The sequence below is a fragment of the Poecilia latipinna genome, unplaced genomic scaffold, assembly GCF_001443285.1.
Source record: "Poecilia latipinna isolate Pla-1442-1.1 unplaced genomic scaffold, P_latipinna-1.0 Scaffold230, whole genome shotgun sequence".
Classification (NCBI taxonomy): domain Eukaryota; kingdom Metazoa; phylum Chordata; class Actinopteri; order Cyprinodontiformes; family Poeciliidae; genus Poecilia; species Poecilia latipinna.
Window position 1 is genome coordinate 1 of NW_015112846.1, and position 19,817 is coordinate 19,817.

General features: G+C 41.3%; 3 protein-coding genes across 3 annotated transcripts in view; 2 read left to right on the top strand and 1 right to left on the bottom strand.

Moving 5' to 3' along the window:
• Positions 1–43: 43 nt before the first annotated feature.
• On the top strand, positions 44–1,836 carry LOC106947218 (embryonic polyadenylate-binding protein 2-B-like; the record flags this gene model as incomplete). Its single annotated transcript, XM_015032074.1, has 3 exons — positions 44–156; positions 266–353; positions 1,216–1,836. Coding segments are annotated over 3 exons (531 nt in total), but the record flags the coding sequence as incomplete, so codon positions are not given.
• A 25-nt stretch (positions 1,837–1,861) lies between these two features.
• LOC106947221 (trafficking protein particle complex subunit 2-like protein) lies at positions 1,862–3,271 on the bottom strand. Its single transcript, XM_015032076.1, has 5 exons — positions 3,163–3,271; positions 2,732–2,904; positions 2,527–2,614; positions 2,130–2,209; positions 1,862–2,033 (listed from the first exon to the last, which is right to left on the bottom strand). Exons 1-5 carry the CDS (start codon positions 3,193–3,195, stop codon positions 1,988–1,990), a joined length of 420 nt encoding a protein of 139 aa, XP_014887562.1. The 5' UTR covers positions 3,196–3,271; the 3' UTR covers positions 1,862–1,987.
• A 315-nt stretch (positions 3,272–3,586) lies between these two features.
• The window catches only part of LOC106947220 (N-acetylgalactosamine-6-sulfatase), a 24,586-nt gene continuing 8,355 nt past the window's right edge, over positions 3,587–19,817 (top strand). The window contains exons 1-12 of the mRNA XM_015032075.1: positions 3,587–3,780; positions 3,926–4,049; positions 4,893–4,967; positions 5,281–5,383; positions 6,381–6,524; positions 7,265–7,331; positions 8,432–8,559; positions 8,931–9,070; positions 9,170–9,273; positions 12,441–12,583; positions 12,907–13,009; positions 17,506–17,627. Coding sequence (XP_014887561.1) covers positions 3,664–3,780; positions 3,926–4,049; positions 4,893–4,967; positions 5,281–5,383; positions 6,381–6,524; positions 7,265–7,331; positions 8,432–8,559; positions 8,931–9,070; positions 9,170–9,273; positions 12,441–12,583; positions 12,907–13,009; positions 17,506–17,627 — 1,370 coding nt within the window. The 5' untranslated portion in view covers positions 3,587–3,663. The remainder of the gene's footprint in view (positions 3,781–3,925; positions 4,050–4,892; positions 4,968–5,280; positions 5,384–6,380; positions 6,525–7,264; positions 7,332–8,431; positions 8,560–8,930; positions 9,071–9,169; positions 9,274–12,440; positions 12,584–12,906; positions 13,010–17,505; positions 17,628–19,817) is intronic.

Below are 19,817 nucleotides of genomic sequence, written 5' to 3' on the forward strand. Positions count from 1 at the left end.
TTTATTTTTATTTTTATTATTCTAGTTTGACCCATTGATCAAATTTCAGGTAGATTATGGAGCTACTGCAGATGAGCTGGAGATCCATTTCAATGGCTGTGGTCCTGTAAACAGAGTTACCATCCTGTGTGACAGGTTCTCGGGCCATCCCAAAGGGTGAAAGAGCTTAGTTTTTATATCCACCATTCTTTACCCTTTATTATTGTATTAATGGAAACATTCAGGCCATGTGCAACAGTCTGCTTTTCCTTCTCGTCTTTTACAGCTTTGCTTACATCGAGTTCTCTGATCGAGATTCTGTGCAGAGTGCCATTGGTTTGCATGAGACTGTGTTCAGAGGACGGGTTCTTAAGGTAAATCTATAAACTCTGACGTCTGCTTTTAGAAAGATGCTCACCGGCTTTCCATCCGTTTCCCTCAGACTTCGGAGGGATTGTTGCTGGCTTGTACAAACCTAATGATAGCTTTGAGCCGTCTCGCAACTCCAGTGATGGAAGGTCAAATTTTTGTTTATCCTTGACTATATGGTGCCTGAATGCTTCAGAATATCAGTGTTTTCTCCTGGTAATATGTTTGATTTGATGGTCATTTTCACAAAGATTTAAGGGAAAGTTTTGAGCGTGCTTAGAAAGGATTTGGCTGCTGAACCATAGATGAAGGTAATCTTGAAATCTACTATAACCTTGACATCAAGTTCCTCTGGATTTCACTGCGACCCAATTAAATGTTTTTGTCTGGCCTGCAAATATTTTTAAATACTGCTAGATTGGGTTAAACTGTTAATTTTGGCCTTCCTTTACACTTCTGTTTTTTTAAAGCAGTGTTTATCCTGAGAATGAATTTGCAGTTTGCCTGAACCCAAGCATCGTTTACCATTTTCCTCTACGTCTTGGGTTAGTTAGCTTAAAGTAAAGCCTACATCACCATCTGAAATGCAGCATTAGGCGGTGCTCCTGGCATTTGAAATCGGAACTTATTGTTTTTGTTACCTTACGGGGTAAATGTACTCCGAACAATTGAAATCTTGGAATGTTTCCAAAATACTTGAATCCAGTGAACAAATTAAGACTTTTCTCTTTCTAGCTACATAAGCATTACATTTACAGTGCATTTCATTGGGCAGTGTGAAAAGCTATATTCAGTTAATGAATAATGCTGTGCAACATATTTTGAGGATGAACTGAACTTTTAACAGATTTATCACTTGACTCTCAGGTATTGCCTAAGAGAACCAACATGCCCGGTATCAGCACCACGGACAGGGGTGGACACAGAGGAGGTCACACCAGAGGCAGAGGCCGTGGCTACCGTCCCCCCAGGTACCAGAACAGTTCCCGAGGTAGATTCCGGTACCAGTCTTCAAGACCGCAGCACCAGTCCCCCCACCCTTACTATGGAGGACCATCAGCGGGAAAGAGACAGTGGGGTCACATGGACTACCATGAACAAACTACGAAACGTTACCCCTGCCTCCTTCTCATCACACCACCATCTGAGGATCTCGGGGCAGCGTCGAGTGGACAGCACTACCCTCAGCAGCGTTAGCACTAGCAGATGTTGGCTGGCTGGAAGGGATTTTTAAACTCTAAATGCTTTCCAGCATAATTTAAGTATTGTGATGCCTAGGATTGACCAGTGTGACTCCTAGGCAAGATCTGACAAAAGCTGACTGGGGTTGATGCGATATAGGTTTGTTGCTGTGAATGCATGTGACGTTCCTCAAGTTGCATCTGTTTTTAAAAAAACTGTGGTTTTGTTTTGTAATGTATAACCCCTCTGTGTGTAACTGACAAGCTCTTTGCTACATGAATAAATAAAAAATAATTGAACACTCAAGTGTAGTAAAAGACACACACTGGTATCCAACAGCATTTGAGTTTATTACCGATTCTTTTTTTTTTTTCCAAGAATAAAGGCAACATGTAAACAGAAGAGAGGGTCATATGTACAGTGGATGCTCAACAGAGAAGGTGAACAGGAAATGAAGTCAGCCTGTCTGTACCATCATTCCAGAAACGATGCCATTGAAGGCCCTGGATAATGAGGTAAATGTTAAAATGCATTTCAAAGCCTTCCCCCCCGTCCCCCACCCTGTGAAATATGTTTGTAAATGTATAACACTAACTTACTTTGACTGAATGGGGTCCCCAGGATTGTAGAATGGGTTGCACATTACATCAGTAAATGAGTTGTGCAGTTTTCTAAACATCTGGAAGAAATGTAATCACAGGAAAAAGATTAGACAAATGCAAACTGCATATCAGTTACCTATTTGACATATATATATATAAAAAAAGAAACCAAACCCTTTAATATGATTAATGCACTGGGAAAGATGACTGGTATAAGTTGCATACAGGTCTGAAATGCCATTCAACTAAGATGCTCAATAGAGTGACCTGATAGACATGGGCTAAAGGTGATGTGTAGGACTTTAGTGGAAATGAGGATCCAGAAGACCAGTTCTGTTAACACAATCGCTTCCTAGCTAAAAGTCAAAACTACTTAAAAACTAAATTTACTTACACTTCGTATTTCATTGTCCCGCAATGATGTATTGGAAGAGTCCACAACAATCACAAATTTCACCTTTGAGTTGGTCACATACCCATATCTGTTTCTTCCAGTTAAGGATACACATTTGTCGTTTCTACACAAAACCTAACCGATCATCTACGTTTTATTTGGCATAGTGCTTTACTAGTATTTGAGGTCTAAAAATGGAGGATACACTTTATAGTCTTCAGTTGGATAGAGCAGTCCCAGGTAGAGCTCCCTCTGGTCTGCTAAGGATTTGCCCACAGCTGAGACCTTCTCTTCCACCACATCCAGAGAGGTGTGAACTGTGTAGTGGAACTTCAGCTCATTTTGAGAGGGTACACTGCGTATATACAGCGGGTAGTTCTGGGGGGAAAACATCAAAAGACAAATATGAAACTGCTAAAAGCAGTATTTAGAAAGAAATCGCTCAAGTATCACATAATAGGAGTGGGAAGTAGTAACAGGATGCCATTATCGATGCTAGGCACTAGCTTTGTTGGATTGCTTAATTTTGGTGAAAGACAAAGCTGACAATCATATACAGGCGATTAATGACGCTACGAAAACCCTGTAAAATGTAAAAAAGTCCTACAGGCAAAGAAATTAAACAAGAATTGGTACCTCTTTAGCGATCACCGCTATGCACACCGCCATGTTTTTGTTCCTCCCCTGAGCTGACAGCTAATGTCACGTGACGAGTTGCATTCAAATGCTGAGGGGAAAAACGAGCTTCTAATGAAAACACATTTTAAAATATGTTTCCTGTTCAAAGAGTGTTGAATTCACGCTAGCTATAGGGTTTAATTTGATTATAAATTGATATTTGACAGTTTTTTAAAATGTTGATAAATTGTCAGTATTTTTATTTAAATAATTTAAAACAGCATTACATTAATCTGTCAACAAATGCAGCACAAAACAACTTTATTTAGTTGTATGTTAGCCAATCAATACAACTAAATAAAGTAGCTTAAAACTTAACCGCATTAAAATCCTAAGTTAACAATTAAGGACCTAAACTTTCGTTTCTTTCCTCGGGTACGTACTGCTCTGGCAGATGAACGCTAACGCAACAATCCTCTTCCGTGATGATCCTGGTGCTCATATGACTACAGCACAGCAATGCGTGTAGTGTGTGCTCCAACTTTAATTCTCATTAGCGTAACAATATGTTGTTCCTTGACAGAAAAGCTGTCAAATGGTTCATCTCCAAACATTATCATCATGCTCATGGATGACGTAAGTTATTTATCTGTGACTGATTAAACAAACCAGCTACGAATGCATCTTTCGACTTATCTTTATGCACTCTGTGTTGACTTCTTGTTTTTTCTCCTGTAAACATTTAGCTGACTTCCTCTGCTCTTTTTTTTTTTTTTAATAGATGGGCTGGGGGGATTTAGGGGTGCTTGGTCAGCCCTCCAAAGAGACCCCTAATCTTGATGCCATGGCAGCTCAGGGGATACTTTTAACAAACTTCTACACCGCAAACCCACTTTGTTCCCCATGTGAGTCGGCAGAAACAATGGTGATACAGTGTCTGAGTCATTTGTGCTTGTTTTTCCAGATTAACCGAATAGATATCATAGAAATAGAAATCATGAAAGTGAAAAATGTTTCTTTTTCAAGTGTAATGTCAGGTGAACAGAAATAGTACCATTGTGCTGCACATTTTTTTATTGCTTTGAAGTTAAATGCTTCTCATTCTTCATTTATAGAGCAACACATCATGGGGTTATCATGTGACAGACCTGAAAACCTGCCAAACCAGCTCAGTGTTTTTATTTGTTTTAATATGTGAGGAAGATTGTTTGCTTGTCTTTGTGAAATCCTCTTTCTGAAATAACATCTATAGTTCATTAGCAATGAACTATAGATGTGGTTCATTGCTAATGAACAGAAGGAATGGTCTGATGAAGACATAATTTAGTACATGCAGATTAACCACAGGCATGTAAATGGTTTGATTTTGCGAGAAGCTGCTGTTAAAGGGCGATGTCATTACCGACACCTGAATGAGTTGGACAGTGGAGGATGTATGAAGCTACGTGGACTAGGATACTAATTCATATTATGTGGGTCATACAGGTGACCCAGTGACCTTAGGCTTGGGGACGACAGGAATCAATACTCAGAATTTGAACAATGCCAGTGTTAACCTGAGCAGCACCTTTCATTCAGATCTTAGCTCAAGTCTTTTAATCTATTTTTGATCTTGAATGTTAAGAATCTTCATTGCAATGTTCACATTGGAGCAGGAACTAGTGAGAATCCCATTTACAGATTTATTTGTTGACAATAAGAACATTCAAATTAAGGGCTACAAATGTTAATATTAATTTTGTCTACAGCGCGAGCTGCGCTCCTCACTGGGAGGCTGCCGGTGAGGAATGGATTCTACACCACTAATGCTCATGCCAGGAATGGTAAGCTTTCACAATATTTCTTGCTGCATACAAGTTCCTCTTTCGCTATATTGTGTAAGTACCAGCTGTGTGTTCACCTGGTGACCAATTTCTTCTGTCTTTCCCTTTTCTCTCACACTTAAACCTTTCAAAACATCAAACGACATGTAATGTCAGACAAAGACAATCTGAGTTACGTCTCAAACATTTAAGTGTGACAAAATAGCAGAAATGAAACAAATGTGAAGTGTAGACACTTTTCAAACCACTGTGTTTTAGTCACATGTGTTTGCGTGTGATTAAAAGCTTTTATGTATTTTTTCTATTTCTGTAGCTTACACGCCACAGGAGATTGTGGGAGGAATCTCCAAGGATGAGATTTTGTTGCCTGAAATGCTAAAGAAAAACGGTTATATCAGCAAGATTGTTGGCAAGTGGTGAGTTTTGAAGTATTTCCTACATTTTCTACTTTCTTTAAACATTGTAATAACCGTATTATTTGCAATGGATGCGTTGGTCCTCCCTCACTTGTTGTTTTTACTTTTCTTTCTTTCTTTCTTTTTTTTTGCAACATATTGACTGAGTTTTGTCTGAAAATGAACCAAGCTAAATTCTAAACTCTTTTGGTTCTTCAACTGTAATCATTTCACTTTTGGATGAAACAAAAGAGAGAATGCACATTAAAATCCTGATTTTGGCTGAGACTGATCAACTATGACAAAATGCAGAAAAAAATATAACAAACATGTAGACATGGTCACCAACCTATCCAAAGATGATTGCCTAATCTTTGATTATGCAACTAATTATCTTGAAGTTATGCAAATTGCAGAAGCCTTACATGTTCTGTTTTGAATAAAAAGCTGAAAACACAAACAACGTCTTGAGACATTGTACATGATTAGGCCTGTAATGATAACGCATATTACTGGTCGATATAAATTGTTCCAGCAGTTATTGCGACAAACGATAATATTGTTGTTTTCAGACCATTTTTAAGTAATATAATGGTAATGGCAACATAGTAATGCAATAACACATTCTTAAACATCAGTAAACTTTAAATTCTAATGGATATTTAACACTGGAATTGGAAGACATTTTAAATATCCAAAATAAATAAATAAAACAACAAATCAAGTGAATTTTGAAGTCTTCATAAACAAAATTGTCCTTCAAAAAAAAGGGGCTAACTGGAGACTTTTATCATGCAGTTTTTAGAAAGAGAGGGAAAAAAGAGATAAAAGAAAAATCATGCCAATGGATATTATTGAGTTTGCTTTAATTTATCATGCGATTAATTGACGAAAATGACTAATGCCTAATTATTAGGCATTAGTCATTTTCGTAATGACTAATGCCTAATTATTAGGCATTAGTCATTTTTGTCTTACAGTATCTGACTGTCTCTTCTGTCCTTCTGTGTTCATGCAGGCATCTGGGCCACAGGCCGCAGTACCTACCTCTGGAGCATGGTTTTGACGAATGGTTCGGTTCCCCAAACTGCCACTTCGGCCCTTACAACAGCAGCGTCCGACCCAACATCCCCGTCTACAACAACTCTGAGATGATTGGAAGGTAGCGTCGCACACACAGGCACAGACGCGGAGACTAAAATTCAATAAAAGCGTGTTTTCCCCACCTGACTCAGTTGTATATTTTGTTTGTCTGCTCCTCTGGATGAGCTCAGTGACTCCCTCCTCCCCGTCTACACTTCCTCCTCTGTACCAGCTGGGCCTGTGTATTCCATTTTCCGCCCATTTGTTTTCCCCAAAACAGCCATATGTGTATTCAGGGTCATTGGAGCCGGCAGCCGGGCGTGTTTTTCGCTTAGCCGTGGGTTTAATCAGCGCTGCATACCTGGGCCCTGGACAGAAATGTGCACACGCTCACACACGTGTGCGTTCGCAGAGACACACACGCCCTCGAGAGACGGCAGGTTGCGCCGCCTCTGCGCGAGGACACCTGGAGGAAGTGAAGCATAAGAGAGAGATTTCTGTCACTGCCTCCACGCTTCAGTAGCGCCTCATAACAGTTCCCGCTGCTCTGCTTTGCTGAGACTTCGCACATATGTCTTCTCCCCCCACCCCAAAAAAAAAAAAAAAAAATTCCTCTAAACATCATCAACAAGTCGAAAATTAACTTTCGTTGTCTTAATGATATTATCCGCACTAGTTTAAGTCACTTTAGAAGGAAATTAAAAGTCCCATCTGGTCCTCTGCTCAATTGAGAGAAAAGAAATCAGGTTGTAAAACTGAATAAGCAGAAGAGGTCAGGCTTTGTTTAGTTGGGATGACGGCTGTCATTTGTTTTCACAGATACTTTGAGGACTTTAAGATTGATCTACGGACCGGAGAGTCGAACCTCACTCGGATGTATTTGATGGTGAGTGAGCGCTTTACTGACGTCTCGTTTCCAAAATTTCTGGCTCAGATCATCCAAGTTTTTTTTTTTTTTTTCCCGAGAAAGAAAAAATTGCAGGTTTTCTTCCGTTCAAAGAAAAGAAAGCAGCATGACGGAGGACTGTTTCTGACCGAAACATGAAAGCACAGAAACAAATTGCCTGTAACAAATTAGAAAATGCAGTTTTATTGTTGTGCTGCTTTCTCCAGTGGAGGTGGATTATTGACTTTTTCACACTCTTGCAATGAATCTACATCAGTCTCTCTCTATTATGTTCCTATAACAGGATCAAAAGCAGCATGCTGAGGCACACTGCATGCTTGAGAGGTGTAATTCATCTCCACATTAGGAGCATGTCTGTGGAAGCGAGAGTGGTGTCAGATGCACAGTGTGTTTGGACATGAAAAGCACGTTCTGAAATTTGAACTCTTGTTTTTGAATTCTTCTGCAGCATACTGCAACAGAATCTGTTTGAATGCACGATAAATTTGATGCATGGTATTCTGCAATCTTTAAGTGTCTTAATAGACGTAGAATGTTTTTTTTTTAAAAAAAACATGTTTTCTGTTGTTTTCAATTATTATAACTCTTTTATAAGATGAGCTTCATGTTGCACAGTTTCGTCTTCTCATCTCCAAAAGATCTAAAATCGGTTTGTTTTGGTTATGTTTCACAAAAATCTCCAGCCTATGTTTATTAATAAAAATGTAAATGAAAGTTAGTTTTAAAAGTTAAACAGCTAACCAGTTTTATGTATAAAAATAAATCCATGTAAATATGACATAAACATAATTCTGTTGGGTCTGTGATTTACTCCAACTTGTACACCTACACAATCTTTTTTTTTATTGTTGATGTTATAAAACATCAACAATAGATTTACAAATAATGACTAATTTGGCTTATTTGAAACAAAAATAATCCAAACGTTGACCTTGAGAAACATTTCACTGCGTGACTGCCTCAAAGTACTATTCACAACTATCCACTTTGTAAATCTGAAAAGGTGCATGCATCGACAACATCAACGCTAAGTATATGAATTGCACGTTTTACTAACAGTAAATCTCCCACCTCTGCAGGAGGGCCTGGACTTCATACGGCGTCAGACTGAAGCCAAGCAGCCCTTCTTCCTCTACTGGGCCGCTGATGCCACTCACTCCCCGGTCTACGCCTCCAAAAGCTTCCTGGGGAAGAGTCAGCGAGGCCGGTAGGCAGAGCTGCACAAGATGAAGAACCACAGTTACCTTTGTAATACTACTGTACAATATTACAAGTGTTATGCATTCTCATTCTGCATGCTAATTGTATATCTGTCTGAATAAGTGGTCTGTGACTGGGTTAGCGTGGTGCACATGACGGTAGATTAAAAATAAAAAAGTGGGTTAATGTAACCCATGCCATCTTTGCGATGTTGAGGAATGGTATTGTAATTACATGGTTTTCTGATAGTGCGGTTACTGAGAGGTTAAGCACGACCTCGCCGACTTTTCAACAGATGCTCAAACACACTCGAGCTTCGTTTCCTAGAGCAAGTGAATGCATGTGGTGAGGAGGACTGTGTTTCCCTGTGCGCTGCAGCTACGGAGACGCCGTCATGGAGCTGGACTACAGCGTCGGTCAGATCTTGTCGCTGCTGCAGAATCTGGGCATCGAGAAGAACACGTTTGTCTTCTTCACTTCAGACAACGGAGCAGCTCTAATGTCGGGCCCACAAGAAAGTATGTCTACATTTCTTTACTTGGAAGTAGATTTAAATCGTTTCCTTCTTATTTGTGTCATCATGAGATTCATGCAGCTTCACGCCTCTGGTTCCTCAGGTGGCAGCAACGGGCCGTTCCTCTGTGGGAAGGAAACAACGTTTGAAGGGGGCATGAGGGAGCCCGCCATCGCCTGGTGGCCTGGGCACATCAAGGGAGGCGCGGTAAGCCCACCTCCAACTTTCTGCCAAATCAAAGCCCGCTATCCTGCAGCCGTGAGCGTAAGGGAAGAGCTGGAAACAACGTGCGAATGCTTTTTGCTCCCCAATCTCCTGGCCACGAAAGCGGAATTGTTCTCCGTGAAGCTGCAGGCAGGCATATTATAAACCAGGTTGTGAGAGAATAACTAATTATTTCACTAATCTTCTTTAAATAACTGATATTTTTTGGAGTGTTGTGATTTATTCTGTGTCATTTAGGGCTTTACATGTGTACACTCTGATCCACTGGCACAATTAATTTCGAGTGGGTACTACAGTACTTTTATCAGAACTGTGATTTCGGCTGCAAAGCGTGCGGGCCCTTCTTTGAACCGTTCCCTCAAATATTTTTAGCTGAAATAAATGCCCCCACTCTCTCTTTCTCTCTCTTCTTTTTTTTTTTTCCTTTTCCTATTACCCAACACAGCCCCCTCGCCCACCCCACCCCACCCGCACCGTGATCCCCTAAGCCTGTGCGTTCTGCAAATGACTTTTAATTGTATTAGGGGCAGCTGTGACACGGGGCTGTGACGCAGAGGGATTTTGTGGAGGAGCGAGCGGAGGCTGCAGTCTGCAGTAAGCCTTGCCCCTGGCTCATCTCACAGGGTTGTGCTGGGCCCTGATAGCGCAGCGGAGTAGTGAGGGAGAGGGGGATTGGGAGCGTCTTAAGCGGCTAATCTGTTTGTGTGTTTGCTGAGGTTGGATTGAGCCGTAATGAGGACTTCAGTATCTGAATATGCCAGGCGTTCAGGATAAAGGAACGGGGAGATGGGAGGGGGCTGCAGGAAAGGAAGCAAGGGAAGAAGTAAAATAGGTAGCTGGCGAAGAAACGAGAAAGAGCCTTGGTGAAGATGCCGCGTATTGAATGCCATTGCGTTTGCAGTACCTTTGTTGACCCTGTGACGTTGTGTTGTTGATAAAATGCAACAGAGAACGACTTTGTAGACGGACTTACTAAATGGATAACTTTATAAATCCTTCTATTTGTGCAGAACAATGCAGACAGATATTTGTGTGTGCATCTATATCCAGTTGCATTTGGGTTTGAAAGAGTTATGTTGAAGCTCTGCTGGGCTGTGATGACAAAGCTGCTTTTGTTGGAGCTACTGTGCTCCACAGATCTGGATTCATCGCTGTTGCATTGTTGCTTCGGAGGGAGGACAAGCGAGACACAAGGTTGGCCTCTTGCGCGTTCTGTAGTCTTTTGAAATCTCTGCTGATCTGTGCTTTGTGAAAGCCCCGAAAGCTGTTGGAGATAAACGCTGGAGGCACGTAAGAAAGCCTTTGTGAAAAGGGGATTTTCTACAGGTCCCTTGTAATCAGGGCACACTGATTCATCTCCCCTGTCAGAAGAGGAAAGTTAAGAGAGGTAAAACTTATCAATTAGTGTGCAGGAAGTTTTCTAGGGGGTGTGTTGGAATGAGCGAGCAGGTGGGGTTGATCTCGAAGCAGATGCAGATTCAGCATTCTCCTTGTCCCTGAGGAGGAGGAGGAGGAGGAGGATGATAAGTGGCGGTGGCTGTATGAACAGGGATGGGGAAGTGGGTGGGCTGTCAGGCCCCGCAACATCACGAAGCTCCCCAATCCCTTTTGTTGGCTTATCAGTGGCAGACACGCATTCATACGATGGTGGAGATGGGGATGAAGGCGCTGCGTCCTCCGACAGGCAACGTTACTGCAAAGAAATAAAGGACAAAATGAAAATACGAGAGTTTAGGAAGTGACGATTCAAACAAAGCCAACAGGGGAGGAAGGGGAGGCGAAGAAAAGAGTTCAGGACAGACCGAGACGGGTCATCCGTCTCGCCACTCACAGTTTGAAACTTTGAGTTTCTGTTACGCAAGTTATTCGCAACCAAATATCAGTGCTGCTTCTCCCCCCTTTACGCCCCGTTTCCTTTAATGGCAGATGTTTCTGCAAGGATCTGAAAAAAGGGGGAAAAAATGAAGTGAAGAATTCAATCTGTTGGTGTTTGTGCCTTTCAGAGAGAGTGTCTGGATGTGCAGATAGATCATGGAACTCGCTGCAGAACCTTTTCTGTGGCTACTTCTGTGGATACAGAAGAAAAGAGGAATTAATTTCAGTGCTTAGGAAGGAGCAGGCGCGTGCGCTCGGCCGCGTGTGCGTCCGCATGTGTGCCGGCCGCCGATAGGAGCGCAACGGCACATGGCGCTGCAGCTGCACGGGCCTGATAGCACTATCTGATTGTGAGCGTGCCGTCTCCCTCTAAGGCTCGCTCAGGAGAGAATGGAACGGAAGATCAAGGATGACAGCGAAAAAATGGCATTTTATCTGAAAATAGTTCAAAGTTTATAAATAAAATAAAGCTTTTCACAGCGACTGGGAGAGGGAGATAAAACGCCAGCTCGCTCCAGCTTCGGCAGCCTGCTCGCCCGGGCCGTGTCCTATCCCATGCTTCCTCTCCTCTCTTCCTTCTTTTTTTTTCCCCCCCTCTTTTTTTTCCCTCCTTCTCCAAAAAACTCATTTATGGAAGGAAATGCACTTTGGAGTTTTGATAGTAAACCAGCATGTAGAGATTAGAGAGGAAACTGAAGAAATGCAACGCTTCTTCTTCACGAGGGCGTCCTATCATGCCTTTGTGGTAATAAAATGTTACCACAAATTCTTTTTGATTCCAGAGAGCCGAGTCGACAAGTGACAAATTATAAAGTTCATCTGGGAAATGAACAGGATGACGCTGTAATGTGCACGTCAGTGTCTGTGTACAGATTATTATAATGAGAGATGTGCGTTGAAGAGTGAGGCGGCTGTGATTTATTTTCTTTTCTATTCTTCCGTCGGATATCGGTTCCACATTGAAATCTAGTGACTAAAAAATGTGTTCTCCAGTTTGTTAAACACATTAAAAAACTCTTACTGTTTCTGTTTTTTTTATGTTTGTTGCACATTTTTATAGTTAAATAAAGATTAGACAAAGATGAGAGACTTCAGCGATGATTTTGTTCTGATTTCTGTTGGATTCAAAACCGCTGCCTCTGTCAAAAGGACAAGTAGGGCCAAATGTTTTTCTCGTATTTGTTACGATTCTTAGAAAGACAACCTGAAACATCAGGTCAGACCTCGTTTTGTCGATTCGTGCTCAGATTTCTTTTTCCTCCGTCCCGGTGCAGGTGAGTCTGCAGCCCGCCAACGTCATGGATCTCTTCACCACCAGCCTGGCGCTGGCCGGGATCAGCCCCCCAGATGACCGAACGCTGGACGGGCTGGACCTGACGCCAGTGCTGTTGAACGGCTCCCACCAACTCGACAACAGGTGAATAAAAACAGTCGGACTCTTCCAGACTCTCCCTCTGTCTGACTTTGTCTTTGCTCATGACCATCAGAAAGGTGATGGTTTGCTGGTGATCCTCTGTGCTGCACGGGGAGGAAGACTTTCTATGACTTTGAATTGTGTTTTTGCATATCTAAAAGAAAGAATATAACCATTTGGGTCATAAACTTAAAGATGCACGAAAAAAGTGGAAATAGTACATAATAAACATGCAAAAGAGAAATATTTGTCTTTCTGTCTAGTTTGTTAGCGTGTATAAGAAGGTGTAAATCGAACCTTACGTTTCTCCTTTTCTTTCCCAACAGACCCATTTTCTTTTACCGTGGCAACGAGATGATGGCTGTGAGGCTCGGACAGTACAAAGCGCACTACTGGACCTGGAGCAACTCGCTGGAGGAGCTCAAAGAGGTGAGGCTCCCTTTCAACGCACTGTCCCTTCTCTGTCTCCGTACTTCTTAAATTGCTCTGTCACATTGCTTCTCGTCGTCGCTCCTAATCTTCCTGAAACACACCAACACTTTCCTTGTTGCTCATGTTATCTCAACAATGGCTCATCAATTGACTGCTGCGTACATCAGAGAGGAATGAATATTAATGAGGAACCCCCACATGTGCCAACTGGCATCGTTCATCAACCAGTTGACTTGTTTGTTTAATCTCAGGTGGAAATGCCCCCCCGTTGTCCGCCACCCCTCCCTCCCCCCAACCATTTACATACCACCATCCCCTGCTTGTTCTTCCGCCATCGCAGTCACGCCGACTCAGTGTGGATCAAACATGTCAGGAGAAGCAGGAAATCTACCACCTGAGAAGCAGGAGAATATGATGCCTTTTTGTCTCCCTTTCTCTCCGCTCTGTCCGTTACAAAACAAAAAAGAAAATAAAAAAAAAAACATGTCCTCCTGTCCTCTCCCTCCTTGGCTATGCTTTTCCTGCGATCCAGTTTGTTTTATGCCCCATCGGTCGCTTAAATTGCTCTCTCCTTCAGGGCCGCTGAATCAATAGCGGCCCCCTTTATCAACTCATGTGAACTGAAGTGGAACTTCACAAATAATGGCGTCTGATTGCCTGCGAGTTGCCTATCGATTGCTGCCGCGTATGAATGTGGGAGGCAGGGGGGGTGGGAGGCGGGGTGGGGGGGGTGCAAAAAGGCAGCGAAGAAAACATGCACAAAGACGCTGTGGCTCCTCATACAGAGGTGAACGTCTGTTTGTGCGTCAGTGAGCAAGTTTTGAATTTCTGCGAGGGGAAAGTTAAATGTCCACTTTGCTTTGTTGCTATAATGGATGGCTCCTTAAACTGTGTGTGTGTATCGACTAAAAATGATATCCCATACGCATCCATCCATACGCGCAGACGAGCTCCACATAAAAAGCCTACTGAGAATCTTATTCCTATGAGGCGACAGAGCTAACGATGATTTTTATTTATTTTTCATGTAGTCATCTACGTTCACCTTGTTTTAGGAGATGTGGATCATGACTGAATGAAACCTTGGATATAAGCAGCAGGAAGTTTATTTGTGAGGAACTCAATCATTTACTCTGCTCCGTTAAAAGAGTCAACTGAAGTGGTTTGAGTGTCATCGGGTTCCCCTGTTTCTCCACATTATTAGATTTTCCTGTGACGTTACTTGATTGTGCTGTAAAACGACCCTACATGCCTGGAAAATACGTGATCCCGCCTCTTTAAAAATCACTTCAGTTGATGATTCAAGTGCATTAATAAACGCCCAAAATTAACGTCACTCATGCCCGTAAGTGGATGAAAAAACTTTTTTTATTAATGAGAAACAATTTTGTTTCTTAAAAATTACCACAGGCCAATCGCTGTGGTACGGTACCCGTTGAAGGAATGCTTAATCCGCAATATTCGTAAGATTTTTTTTTTTTTCCCAAAATAGATGCTCAAAGTGTTGCTTTTTCTCTTAAAAGAAAAATAAAAATCCACCCCCCTTCCACTCCTTGGTGGTTTCTGCATCTTATCTTGTCACGAATGCTGTGCTTCAGTTTGAAAGTAGCCTCGCTGTATCTGTGCTGCTAATGTCATGGGAGATATGGAGCTCTTGCTGTAATATCTTTGGCACAAGAGACAGACAGATACACAGAGCAGGCTTTTCATGCTGCTCCTCTGGGATGAGATTCTGTTTTTTGTTTTTTTGTTTGTTTTTTTTTTTTTTTTTTACTCTGCATTTCTGAGCAGCTGGCTTCAAAAGGCAGGACAAGTCTGAATGAGTAGAAGCTCACATGTGCGTGCATGTGTGTAGGTGGGGTATCGGTCTTCACTTTTGCTTCTTCTCTCCGTTCTGTATGTATTTTGAGGTGCTCCGATGAGTGATCCCAGAGGGGGGCAGCCACAGCACCTTACAGATGAATGCTTTTTCAATATTAGCAGTGCTCATCAGAAAGTGTGTGTTTGTTTGTGTTCGTGCATCCAGGCAGGGGGGCAGCTCTCCGAGGGGGGCTTGGGTCGGGGGGAGAGGGGGGTTCTGCAGTGTGACTCAATCAGGCTGCGATTTCTGCCTGCCTCCTGAGAACGGCGTCAGGGAGCAGGAGCACGGAGATGAAGGGGAGGCAGGAAAAAAAGTCTTCTGTTTCAGAGACTCCAAAACCCCCTTTGTGATGCACCAGCAGAGTCGCTCCATGAATAACACAACAGATTGGAGGACAATATTGCATATAGACAGTGTAACAATGAGTAATCAGCTCAGGGTAGCAGGTGGCTGGAAGCAAAACTCGCTGGTGTTTGCAGCGGAGCGCTTTGCAGTTTGCTGCAGATTTTCAGAGAAAAGTAATTGTCTGTTGAAAGTATCGAAAACGATCAAATGCAGAACATCGAGTAGACGTTAGCTTAAAGTTTGAATTCTTTTTTCGAAGGTTTGAATTTTGGAGGGAAAAATAAAAAAACACAAACCTCCTTTTTCTGCCTCCTGAGAGACTGACCTTGGATTTTATGTTTGCTCTTTTGAGACAGGCTGACCTTTATTTGAAATTTATGAGCGTTTTGCAGCCAAAATGGGCAGATCTGCCATTTCCTGTCAAATATTTTATACTAGAGCAGAACCAAGGATTCCCTTGGATATCTGGAGGATTTATAATTCGTGTATATAGACCACAAGCTGGCAGCAAGACATTCTTTTCCATTTTTGCGCTTATTTTTACCAATTATGAATGTGACTTTCAAAATGCAGTATCCTAGTCAATGTAATAAATTCGTCTGCATTAGGGGTGCACCGATTTCAGTTTTCCTCCTGATCGGTGATCGTTTGAAAAGCCTAACCTGCCCATTCTGATTTTGACTGATACCAATTTTTTTCATCTGAAATCTTGCTCAATATAGCAAGAAAGTTGTAGAGTTGGCAATGGGATAACGGGATGACTATTGTTAACTGTAAACATGCAGACATAACTTGGTGGGCCGGTCTGTCAGTCAAACCTTTCTCATCGAACAGCTAAAGAGGACAGTAGTTGATTCTTAGACCTTTGCCAAGCTAGATAAGATCGGTGGTTAAGATCGGCTTCATGTGTAAACATCGGCCGATCGCCAATCTCCCAAAATGAAGGAAATCGGCACCGATAAATCGGTGCACCCCTACTCTGTGTGTGTGTGTGTGTGTATGCATTGTATTTTGTTCTATACAATCAAACCAAAGTCTTACTTGTGTCAGAACAAGTTAGATGTCATATTTATTTATTTTTTAATCCAAAAGTGCAAACTCTACATCATGCGAGCACAATGTGCCTGTAAGACCTAATGTAAATGACACGGCCTATCATCATCTTGTTATCCTCTCAAAGCCTTTTGATTACAAATCGCATTCACTCATTTCCATGTGTGTTCATCGGTCCTAAAGGCTGAGCAGTGATTTCTCTCAATCATAGACTGACGCATACGAGAATCAATTGATTGAGAGCAAAGGGGCTCTCAGTGCCTTGTCCTCAGAAAGGGATGAACCAGATGATTACCTCGCTGTGGATCTGTTTTTAATCAAAACTAAAAAAAAAAAAAAAAAGTAAAACTCCCATCTTTTTGGTGTTTAAGCATGTGTTCCTTGATGTGCTCTGCTTTGAGTTTAGCAGATAAAATCTAGGGACATTTGATGCATGAATAGGCGTGATGTGGTAATTTTGGGGATTTTCTTTGGCATTTTCCTCATTCCCCTGTTTCCTTTTGTGGTCATATTATCCCCACACCTCTCTCTGAGCTCTGACATCTGGTTAAAATGCAAGGAGCCAGCAAGGTCCATCCAACTTACTGGATATAGCGATGGAGTACAGATTGTGAATTTATCATACTTTAAATATTTAAATATCCAATCGTTAAATCAAAGCAGTTCTCTTGCACAAGTAAAGAAAAATATTGAGAAAACAAGTGATAATTTTTGCAACTCTCCAGCCAATGATTTAACTGTAGGTCTAATTTTGTATCTTAAAAGTTCTTTTGAAGATGCATAATTGTATTTTTTTTTATGAAAGTTTATTTGGGCATTTCTTCATTGTTTCTCATTTTAATTCCAGGTTGTGAACATTTTCTGATTTTTTTTAAAATCCTAATTGTAATTTATTTATGCATTAAACTCTCCTAAAGTCAAGTATAATGTTTTTGCACAATGATGCCAGGAACCTGTCACGAAGACACAGTTTCTTCATCTTGTCTTTCTAGCTAAATCTATTAAAAATACAAATAAAACATTTTTCTTACGTCTGACACTTTCTTTGTTTCCTATATGATGACTACTGAACATTAAGTGGGAAAAACGTGAAAGGAAAATTCTAAAGATAAACTTTAAATGATTCCCTCAGAAAGACCGAAGAACTATTCATTTAAGTCCATCTTAAAAGATCACAATAAAGTTTTACTCCTTCAGTGAAAAATATAAAGACACTTCTTGCTTTTCTTTGCAGGGTATAAACTTCTGTCCAGGCCAAGAGGTTCCAGGTGTGACGACTCATGACCAGGAGGAACACACACTTCAACCACTTATTTTCCATCTGGGGCGGGATCCTGGGGAGAAGTACCCACTCAGGTCAGTTGTCTCAAAGGATAAAATGTAAACCTGTCACCTGTCAGAGGATCAGGGCGTCGTTTAAGCTCGGAACTGAAGAGCTCGGCGAAAGAGAGCAAATACAGATTAAAGGGGTGGGGAGTTTAAATGTTGTTTGGCTGCTGTGCAGAATGTGCGTGTGATCAATGGCGATTCAGTGGCATGAAAAAGAAGGCGGCGGATTGATCCACTCAGCCGGAGCGCGCGTGATTACACCCTCCTCTTTGTGATTGCAAACAGCTCCTTAAAGATTGCTATCTGGCCATCAGCCCTCCTCCGGCGGGCTCCTTGCAGGTTAAAATTGCAAGATAAATTGTTCAGGTCTAAATTGAGAGCAAGTGCTGTTTAATGTGTTTTGTGTGTCTCAGCCTGAGCCACGAGGAGAGTTGAGGCTCGCCGATGCCAGAGGACACACAAACCGCCGAGGATGACTGAGACTATTACTAAATAAGGATGCAAAGATAAACGAAGCGTCGTCTCTTGCTGTTTATTTTCAATGCAGGCTATTAGCGGGATCTTTTAAGGGAGAAAAAGGCTCAGCCTGATACCATGACTAATACATTAAGATAATCTCAGAGCGCTTTGATGGGGGAGTATTCTTTTTTTATGCTTTCTGGCACCCTCCTGGCATAAAAACCTCCTACACTGACCTTTCTTTTCTGCCTTCTGATGCTCTCTGCTTTTCACATTCTGACTGCGGCCTCGTCTCTCCCCATCTTTGCTTCCGGCTCGAGCTCCTTTTCGTTCTGCAGTGAGATTGGATGATAAAACATTAATGTTGTTTTTCATTTGTCCATCCTTTAGCCTCGCTATTCACTTGGAAGAATTAAAAAAAAAAAAAAAAAAGGCAAGAGCCAATCAGTATGCAGCGCTGGCAGGGATGTGCACACTTTGCTTTTTTTTTTTTTTTTTACTTCTGCAACAAGAGGTCTTGAGTTTACCTCCAAGGTTACAGTTTAAATTCAACCACCTCTTTAATCTCACATACTTTTAATGCCACTTTCTTGAACTTCTGTGTTGTTCCGTTGGGTTGTAGAATTAATATTTTGTTTCTTTTTCATTTTCAGTCTGAATTATCACAAAATTACATCAGAATCCACAAAAGGCAGTTTTCAAATGACTGTGCCACTTTGCGCTTCTTTGACTTTGGAGATTAAAAAAAGTTTGGAGCAAGAAATCAATCTAGAATAGTGTTTCTTTGTTCATTATCATTAAAAATCTGATCCTTCCATGTTGGTTTCCATTACAAAGTTTTACTAAAACGGTTTGGATTGGAAAAACACAACGGTCACAACAGTATTGGTTGCTATGGCCTTTTACTGTCTTTTTATAGAAATCTTCTGACATTTCCTCAATATTTTGTTTTTGAGAGATTCAGCTTATGCACAGTTAAAATCAGATATTTACATATGCGGTATAAAAACGCATATTTTGTCACTTTCTGACATTCCATCCCTCCAAACATTTCATATTTAAAAAAAAAAATGTTTAAGTCATTTAAAATGAGTAAGAATATCTATTTTTGCTCTTTTGGCTCAACTGAGATGTGAGCCAATTCTGGGTGGATGACGTATTATCGTTTTGTTTAAAACATTGTCCTTAAAAAAATTTGGGTTTCTATCCGCAAAGTTTTCACAAAAGCTTCCTGGGATTTTGTCTCGTTCGGGTTAATCAAGTTACATTTGCTCTATGTTTAGGATCATTGTTTATTTTGAATATTAATTTGTGCACAAGCTGTAGCTTTCTGGCTGATATCTTCAGATGTTGCTTCCATACCTCCTAATTGTACACTTTCTTGTCGATGTCATCTATTTAGTGAAGTACACCAGTCCCTCCTGCAGCAGAGCTCCCACACAGCACGAAGCTGCCACCATGCTTCACTGTTGGGACGTTGACTGTTCTTGACCTTGACGTCTCACAAGGAAGCAGCGTGTATGACGTGTTGTCTTGAAATACATATTCGTGCTTCCAATGAGCTCAGATGTTGCAAAGAAGCTTAGAAATATCTGTCCTTGTTAACTGGACTCTTTCAAATTGTCGTAAAGATGCAGTAATCCTGCTGTTGGGAATGAAAACTTTAATGACAAGACCAAAAAAAAAAAAAAAAAAAAAAAAAACCTTAAATTTTTTGGGTTTAAATGGGAAAAAACACCCCCTCAACCCCGTACCACA